This window comes from Nicotiana sylvestris, chromosome 10 (genome assembly GCF_000393655.2).
Source record: "Nicotiana sylvestris chromosome 10, ASM39365v2, whole genome shotgun sequence".
NCBI classification, from domain to species: Eukaryota; Viridiplantae; Streptophyta; class Magnoliopsida; order Solanales; family Solanaceae; genus Nicotiana; species Nicotiana sylvestris.
Genome location: NC_091066.1, coordinates 25,742,501 through 25,752,108, shown reverse-complemented (window position 1 = coordinate 25,752,108; position 9,608 = coordinate 25,742,501). Strand labels below are relative to the sequence as shown.

Below are 9,608 nucleotides of genomic sequence, written 5' to 3'. Positions count from 1 at the left end.
CCTCCATTTCTCATTCACAACTCTTATCTAATTAGATAAAAACCCAAGAAAAAATTAATAAGAAAACTATGGTTAATATTATCATTATCAAAAAAATGACTTCTAGTCACAAATCAAGTAGGAATCGAATCGCTACTCTAGCTTCGGACATGCCTTTACTTCAACCTCAAAACCACATCACCCATTAGTCTGTTTGGTTCCTGAGTGTTTGAAAGCATATTATATCAATTTTCTTATATATTTTATATAATTATACACAGTTTATGTGAGGGTCAATGGGTGCTAAAGCACCTAAAATTTGTACATAAATCTGCCACTGGATTTATAGGTTCAAATTCGAACCATGTAAGCAGCTATGGGTAGGCTGTTTACAACAGAAGAGTTAACAAAGGTACATACAACCCGATTTAGCCAGGAGGAGAGCTAGCTTTTAGGCTACGGGTCCGGCCGAACCAAGTAGTTTTAGTGTACACCGTGTATTGTCTTAAGAAATTCAATAAATATGTACAAATTATTAATTTAGAACCCAGTGACTTACAAAATTAGAATACCGGACCCATAAATTTTAAATTCTGGCTCCGCCTCTAGATTTAGCCACTGAGCAAGCATGGCTATACCCTCAGGATTAGGCCCTTCCTTAGGACCCTGCATGAATAAAATGCTTTGTGCACGGCTGCTTTTTTTCTTTGAATTTAGAGTACCACTGAAATTATACCCTTTACAAATGAATACGGTTTTTTGAATAAATATATATTGGTGTGTACATATTTCGGCTCAATGTATGCGTACGTTTGCACTTTGGTTAGAGGCTAAAAACCGCTAATTCACCTCTGTCTCTTGCTATCTGCTCTCAAGATTCTCCTCTGCCTGTGTTTGTGTAAAGGATTGTGATTCAACTTTTAATTTATTGCACTATAGTCATAAAATAATTTTTTATTGAAAAGATAAAACATTTTAACTATATATCATAGAAAATATGTAATGTCAAAGCTAAATCCAATCCCAGAAACACAAGTCAACTATCAATAGAAAGTTAATTATAGTTAACAATCTCGTTTAAGGATTGAAATTACAGTTTGATGGTTACCAGTGTGGCTGACCTGATTTACTCCTTCTCGTTGGATGACCGAGCCTTTCTTAGACTTAAAGGGTGGGACGTCAGACGGACCGTTTTACTTAATATGAGGGGCGTAAATCTCATGAATCAAAAAATTTAATTTATAAATTAATAAAATAGCATAATAACACAAAAAGTATAAAAAGTGCATTAAAAGCCGAAAAAATTAAAGAAATTTAAATAAAGTCATAGAAAATAAAATATCTAGCATGTTTTTATAAGTAAAAACAATGAAATAATATTAAAGTTATTATGGGATACAAATCAATTATAACGTCTTAACTTTCAAATAATTAAAAAATTAAAATTTCTTAAAATGTATTATCAAACTACATTTTACCTTTTTAAAGTAAATAATCAATATACTTTATCAGTACTATAAGATAAAATATTACTCCTTCATGAATAAATACAAACTTATTTTTAACTATCAAAATAATAAAATTCTATAACTCTGAGAGACATATGAACTAAGACATGACCAATAACAATTGAAGATATAAATTTCACTATCTATTTTCAAAAAATATTCAATGATATCCATCCTAACGATGTTCTTAATTATTAAATTTACAATACTAAGTTTATTATTTAAGTTACTCTCATCTTTATATATCTATAAATGAATTTTGTTAAATAATTTTGAGGTCAATGATTTTAATTAAGAAATTTGACACATGATTTGCACAAGGGATCTAATCTATTACCATCTTATCTTATAGTTATCTTGACTAAGTCATAGGATGTTATCTTGTTTATCTCTTGTTATTGATTGGTACAGTTTGAATAAGTCTCCTCATAATTTGGAGCATCTTTAGGAGTAAATATTAGTTCCTATTATATAGGAGCTTCTATAGCAAATAGTTAACTTTACTTTAGCTCTAGTTTGTTGTAATTTATGTACTTAAGGCTTGTTATCAGATTCAACACAATCATCCTTTGACCTCCTTATCACCTGAATTTTATATGGTATCAGAGCATCAATAAACTCCATCGAGTTAAATCCAATTCATTCTCTTTAAACTTCCACATCCATGGCTTCAGCTATCAACTCTGGTGATGCTACCGCTGCCAGCAGCAATCCTGCAGCCTCTGCTATCACTCATGTGGTACAATTTAATCATGTTGATCGACTACCTATCAAACTATAAGGTAACCTCAACTTCTCAACCTGAAAAGCCCAACTTATGATGCTATTAAATGGTCATCAACTCATTGGACATCTTGACGGAACCACAACCGCACCGTCACCTACTATTATTCAAAATAATCTTATTGTACCAAATCCCAAGCATCAAATCTGGTTCTCTCAGGATCAAATGATCCAACAAGCAATGATGACAGTCATCGATCCTACCATTGCTCCAACTGTTTCCACGGCTTCATCTGCGAACAAAGCATGGAAACTCCCTCACACGGCTTACGCCAACAAGAGTCATACTCACATTTTAAGCTTGCGAGATCAATTGCAAAACTCCAAGAAGGCCTCAAAATTCATTGCAGAGTATTTACAGGAGGTTCTCTCTCTCTCTCTCTCATGCTCTCAAAGTTGTCAATTCACCTATCACGAATTCTAAGTGACCTTGGGCCTGAGTATCACGAAATATCTGCTGCGATACGCGCACGAGACTCCTCTCTGAGCTTTGAGGAATTATTTTACAAGCTCACAGATCACGAGCTTTTGCTCAAACACCAAGACCTTGAGAAATCATCTTTTATGATTATAGCAGTTGTAACCCAGAAAACCAATATGCCTCCTCAATTAACCAGGAACAACCGTCAGCCATGGAAATCATCTCAGCCTCGATAATGGAATTCCAATAATCAGCAAAATTCGAGACAATCTAAGCAACATGTCAAATGCCAATTGTTCCAAAAGATTGGGCACACGGCAGATGTCAGTCGCTCCAAGTTGCACAATCACTTTGAAGCTAAAGCTAACTTTGCTTTTGGCATGCAGTCAACTGGAAACTCCTGGGTTCTAGACTCTGGTACAACGCACCATGTAACTGCAGAGCCTCACAACTTTGAGGAGTATACAGAAAATAAGTAAATAACCATGGGCGAATGTAAAACCATTCCCACCACTCCTACTGGTTCAACTCAAATACAAGCATCTAAAACTGATTTCAAGATTTCTGATACTCTTTGTGCTCCATCAATTATAAAGAATCTGATTTCAGTTGCTAAGTTTTGCCAATATAACCTAATATCTGTTGAATTTTTTCCTTTTACTGTTGTTTTGAAGGACCTGTATACTCTAAAGCCGCTGGTATGAGGTCGAAATAAAAGTGGACTCTATGAATGGCCGCATTTGCAACCCACACCACCATCAGTCAGCTTTGCCTCAATTAAAGCCCCACTTCACCTCTGGCATTGTCGATTGGATCATCCACATTCTACAATTTTAAATTTTCTTTTGAAGAAGTTTTCTTTACCTATTGCAACCAAGGAAAATTTTAAATTTTGATACTTGTTTTTCTAATAAAGCGCATCGTTTGTCATTTCAACGACTCACTTTGTCCAGTAATATTCCTCTTCAGATTATTTTTAGTGATTTATGGGAACCATCACCCGTTTTATCACTAGATAAAAAATTATATTACTACATTTTTGTTGATCAATACACCAAATATAATTGGTTGTATACACTTAAAAATAAAAGTGAGGTTGCGTCAATATTTAAACAATTTCATCCTTTGGTAGAAAATTTCTTCAAAGCAAAAGTTTCTTCAATTTATATAGATGGAGGTGGTGAGTTCATAGGACTTCAACCCTATCTTCAGTAAAATGGCATTGAACACTTAATTTCACCTCCCTACATACCACAACATGTTGTCATAGCAGAACGTCGACATTGACATATTATTGAAACTGCTAAAACTCTTCTTCATGAAGCATCTTTACCTCCTGAACTATGGTCTTTTGCCTGTCATCGTGTTGTCTACCTTATTAATCGACTTCCCACACCCATACTAAATAATCAGTCACCTTACCAAAAGTTATTTGGTCAATCTCCTAACATACCACACTAAAAGTTTTTGGTTGTCTTTGTTACCCATGGCTTATACCTTACACCAAAAATAAACTTGAACCCAGATCCATCCTGTGTGTGTATTTAGGTATTTCTCACACTCACCACGCTCATATCTTCTTTGACCCAGCTCAGTCTAAAATTTTCATAAGTCGTGATGTTCAGTTTTTTGAAAAATAATTCCCTTTTAAAAAAATATTCATACATTGACAAAAAATGCTTCCAAGGTATGTTGGAAAGTGGTTAACTCAAAAGAGGACAGTCCAAATATAATTCAAACTCCACCTCCCTCTATCCCATACCTTATTCCAATCTTTTTAGAGTTCAACTTTCAACATTCTACTGATTTCAATAGGGATATTCACTCCAATATCAACAACCAAGTACCAGCAACTGCAGAGAATTTAGGTAATACAAAACTCCCTGCTCCTTCTTCTTTGCAACTCCATATACTTTCTCCTTCACAAAACATTGCTACAAATAAGCAACAACCTCCTCCTTTGCTCACATATCAGAGATGCAGAACCGCAGCCAGCTACATGCCATCCCAACAACCATTATCAACCACTAGAGAAGCCCCTCCTCCACCCTCCACTTCGGCACCCACTTGTAGTCTAAATACCACAAACCAATCTACAATTGATCCCTCCCCTCTAATACCACCAGAACCAACTCACATTATAACCAAATCTCAGAACAATATTTTCAAGCCCAAAAGAACATTCTCTTTTATGACCCATTTGTCCCCTACGCCTATAACATCCAAACAAGCTGACAAACATGAAGAGTGGAGATATGTAATGAAAGCCGAATATGATGCTTTGATGGAAAATCAGACTTGGGAATTGTTACCGCGAGATCCATCTACAAATGTTGTGGACTGCAAATGGTTGTATGAATCAAAAGAAAAGCAGATGGTTCATAGAACGTTACAAAGCTCGTCTAGTTGCAAAAGGGTTCACGCAGCGTCCTGGCTTAAAATTTTCATGAGACATTCAATCCCGTTGTTAAACCGACAACGGTAAGGCTAGAGCAATCAATAGTTGTGCAACACAAATGACCAATCTATCAGCTTGATGTCAATAATGCTTTCCTGCAAGGAAAATTGGATGAAGAAGTTTTTATGTCTCAACCCCGAGGCTTTGTTAATCACCAATTTCTATACCATGTTTGCAAACTGAAAAAGGCTATTTATGGCCTCAAACAAGCCCCCCGGGCTTGGTATACTGCTTTGCGTGAACATTTATAGAAAATGGACTTTGTTAAATGTCAATCTGACACCTCTTTATTTGCATTGAGGCATTTGGCTGCAACTATTTATGTGCTCGTCTATGTTGATGATATTTTGGTCATTGGAAATCATCCACTATCGATTAAATCTGTTATTAGTTCCTTGGCAGATTGATTTTCATTGAAGAATTTTGGCCATTTAAACTATTTCTTGGGTGTTGAAGTTAAGCAAGTACCAGATGGTCTCATTCTCTCTCAATCCAAATATATTCTGGACATGCTTTTCGAATTGGATATGGATAATTGTAAAGGTGTTTCTATTCCTATGTGTTCCATTCAACCGTTTCGGGTAGTCGATGGTTCCCTACTGATGCAACGCGCCACCGACGCATCCTTGGCAAATTGCAGTATTTGTCCTTCACTCGGCCTGATATATCTTATGCAGCCAATAAATTATCGCAATTTATGCATGCTCCGACTGATGAACATTGGCAAGCGGTTAAAAGAATACTACGGTATCTCAAAGAAACAGCAAGTTCAGGCATTCACATCCTTCATAGCTCAAACTCTAATTTGTATGTGTATGTTGATGCCGATTGGCTAGGCGACCCCAATGACAGAATATCTATATCAGGTTATATCCTTTTCTTTGGTCCGAATCCAGTCAGTTGGTCATCAAAAAAGCAACATGTCGTAGCTCACTCATCCACCGAAGCAGAGTACAAATCAGTTGCCAATGCACTTTCGGAGCTCACTTGGGTGCGAAACTTACTCCGTGAGTTACATGTCACCATTCCGAAGACGCCAATAATCTCCTGTGATAATGTTGGAGTTACTTATTTATCTCACAACCCAGTATTTCATACCCACATGAAACATGTTGCTGTAGATTTCGCATATGTCCGCGACCAAGTTCAAGGTCATCAAGTTCATGTTAAGCATACGCATGCTTGTGATCAACTTGATGATACCTTCACCAAGCTACTACCTAAACTAGCCTTTGCCAGGTGTCCTTCCAAGTTGGGCATTATTACACCATGCCTAACTTGAGAGGGTGTATTAATCATCTCATCGTATAGTTATCTTGACTAAGTCATAGAATATTATCTTGTTTATCCTTTGTTACTGATTGGTACAGTTTGAATAAGTCTCCTCATGATTTGGAGCATCTTTAGGAGTAGATATTATTTCCTATTATATAGGAGCTTCTGTAGCAAATAGTTAACTTTACTTTAGCTCTAGTTTATTGTAATTTATGTATTTATGGCTTGTTATCAGATTCAATACAATCACCCTTTGACCTCCTTATCACCTGAACTTTATATAATCCTCCACAAAAAGTAAGAAAACCAACAAATTTTGATGATTTGATCAATTCAAGATGAAAAATGAGGTTCCTCCCTCAGCAAAACTAGGATAAAGTTGAGCCAAAGATCTTAATTTAAGATAGAATTCATGAGGAAGTAGTATCTCTTTAAAATCTACTCATGTGTTTAAAATTAACTAACTGTTAGGCGAGCATTGAGCGTTGAGCATTAGGCGTGTTTACAGGAACTAAACCCTACATATGAACTCCAAGGTAGGGGTGGGCGTTCGGTATTTCGGTTCGGTATGTAAGAATTTCGGTTCGGTATTTCGGTATTCGGTTTATCAATTGTGTATACCAAATACCATACCGAAATATTTCGGTACGGTTCGGTATTTACTATTTTTGGTTCGGTACGGTTTCAGTTTAACAATCAATGAATATTGAATAATCAATGCTAAATTTCTAAATGCTAACGCCTAACCTAACAGTGCACAACTGCACATGCAGTCATGCACAATTGGAACTTGGAAGAGGAATCACAAATGCAGTGTTTTCAGTTTTCACAATCGAAATTCTAAAGTGTTTGCACTTTGCACAACTGCACAATGTGCACAAGTTTGAAAATACTGAAAAGCCTGCACACTGAAAACACTGAAAACTTTGCACAAATTTGGAAGAGGAAGCACAACTGCACATGGCTCATGGCTGAAAGCCTGAAACAAGAATAACATATTATTCTGCAGACAACAACTTCACAATCTGGCAACTGTAGATGCAAACTTGCACGCCAGATCTGGCAATCAACTTAATAGTTAACACTTAACACTCACAGTGCAATAAAAACACAGTCCAAACTTAAACACATGGCAGCTGAACACTTAAACTGATAAACAGTTAAACTGCAGATGCTAACTTGCACAACTGCAGTCTGCAGATGCTAAACACATTAACCCAGTGCAATAAAAACACAGTCCAACAAATGCAGAGTTTGCACAATCGAAATTCTAAAGTGTTTGCACTTTGCACAATGTGCACAACTGCACAACTGCACATGGCTCATGGCTGAAAGCCTGAAACAAGAATAACATATTATTCTGCAGACAACAACTTCACAATCTGGCAACTGCAGATGCAAACTTGCACGCCAGATCTGGCAATCAACTTAATAGTTAACACTTAACACTGACAGTGCAATAAAAAGTTAAAAACATAGTCCAAACTTAAACACATGGCAGCTGAACACTTAAAACCGTTAAACAGTTAAACTGCAGATGCTAACTTGCACAACTGCAGTCTGCAGATGCTAAACTGCAGTCCAAACTGCAGTCTGCAGACAACAACTTCACAATCTGGCAACTGCAGATGCAAACTTGCACGCCAGATCTGGCAATCAAACTTGCAAACTTCTCCGTTATCTTTTTTCACCACAAAGTATTCCCAAATATCGGAGCGTTGAGCAGTAGCACGGGGCATGATTGCACTTGAACTTGAACCTAAAAAAATATAAATCATATGTTAGAATATTATAGTTTGATGATAATAAAACAAAACTACAAACTATTAAGTATATCATTATCACCAAACAAATAGAGTATTAAACTTACCACTCAAGATGCAAGTTGCAACTATACATCAAACAATGCTAGTAGTGCTTCCATTATTTTCCATATCTAAAGATAATACGACCAAATATGTCATACAAATGAAAAAGCATGATATATTATTTTGAATTAAAATACACACAAAATATTAAAGCTTACCAAGCTCGAGTTCCTCAAGATACTTCAAGTCTTCTTCAACACTAATAGGATTCTTCTCTTCTCTAATCCAATCTTGAACACAAATAAGAGCTTGCACACATTTAGTAGTCAATGAACTCCTAAATGAATCAAGAATACGGCCACCAGTGCTAAACGCGCATTCCGACGCCACACTAGAAATTGGAATTGCCAACACATCACGAGCCAACTCCGAAAGAATAGGAAATCTAGGAGCATGTGTTTTCCACCAACTCAAGATATCAAATTCTTCACTAAAAGGCTCTTGTTCTTCACTAATGTATTTATCCAACTCCGATTTAGCACCCCCACTTCCATTGTCTTCCTTTTGTTTCTTTAAGCTAAGCTTAGTCCTAATTTTTGATGCACTTATAACACTCCCACTAGGTGTATTAGATGTGTTGTTAGATGAAGTAGAACTAGATGGAGATTGAGGACAAGAATCGGTTGAATACTTTTTTAGATACTCTCCAAACAAAGAATTCATATAAGCATACACCTCAGCATTTATTTTCTTCCCTTTTTCCTCCCCAAAAAGTTCTTCAAGTGCTCCCTCAACATATTCAAATTTGTTACGTGGATCCAAGACGGAAGCAATAAAAATCATTTTATTCATCTTTTCAGGCTCACCCCAATACTTCTTGAACTTTTCTTGCATTTGCTCAGCCATTTTTCTCAAATTCCCATCCTCACTAGCTAAACACATTTTCAAATGACAATAAAGTTCAGATACATCCTCAAAATGAGAATTACAAGTGACATAACGTGAATTCAACTTTTTTAGTTAGCTCGTGAAATCTTGCAAGAAACTCTATCACATTCCTCACATTCACCCAATTATCAGATTCAAGAGGACATGCATTACCACCATCTTCACAAAGATGAGAACATTGATATGCAGAAAATCCATCATCAAAGAGATGCAACTTGTCAAAGGCTTTTTCAAATTGTTGTGTTGTATCCAACATCAAATAGGTGGAATTCCACCTGGTAGGAACATCCAAACACAACGTTTTGGTACATTCTACCTTTACATGTGCACAACACTGTTTAAACTTTAAGGTCCTTGCAGGCGAAGATCTCACATACCTCACAATATTTCTAACACGTGTCACAGAAGCATCAAGTTCTTTCAAACCA

General features: G+C 36.3%; 1 protein-coding gene across 1 annotated transcript; it reads right to left on the bottom strand.

Moving 5' to 3' along the window:
- Positions 1 to 8,292: 8,292 nt before the first annotated feature.
- LOC138880488 (zinc finger BED domain-containing protein RICESLEEPER 2-like) lies at positions 8,293 to 9,125 on the bottom strand. The gene is made up of 2 exons (XM_070160721.1): positions 8,451 to 9,125; positions 8,293 to 8,360 (listed from the first exon to the last, which is right to left on the bottom strand). Exons 1-2 carry the CDS (start codon positions 9,082 to 9,084, stop codon positions 8,323 to 8,325), a joined length of 672 nt encoding a protein of 223 aa, XP_070016822.1. The 5' UTR covers positions 9,085 to 9,125; the 3' UTR covers positions 8,293 to 8,322.
- Between the last annotated feature and the right edge of the window lie 483 nt (positions 9,126 to 9,608).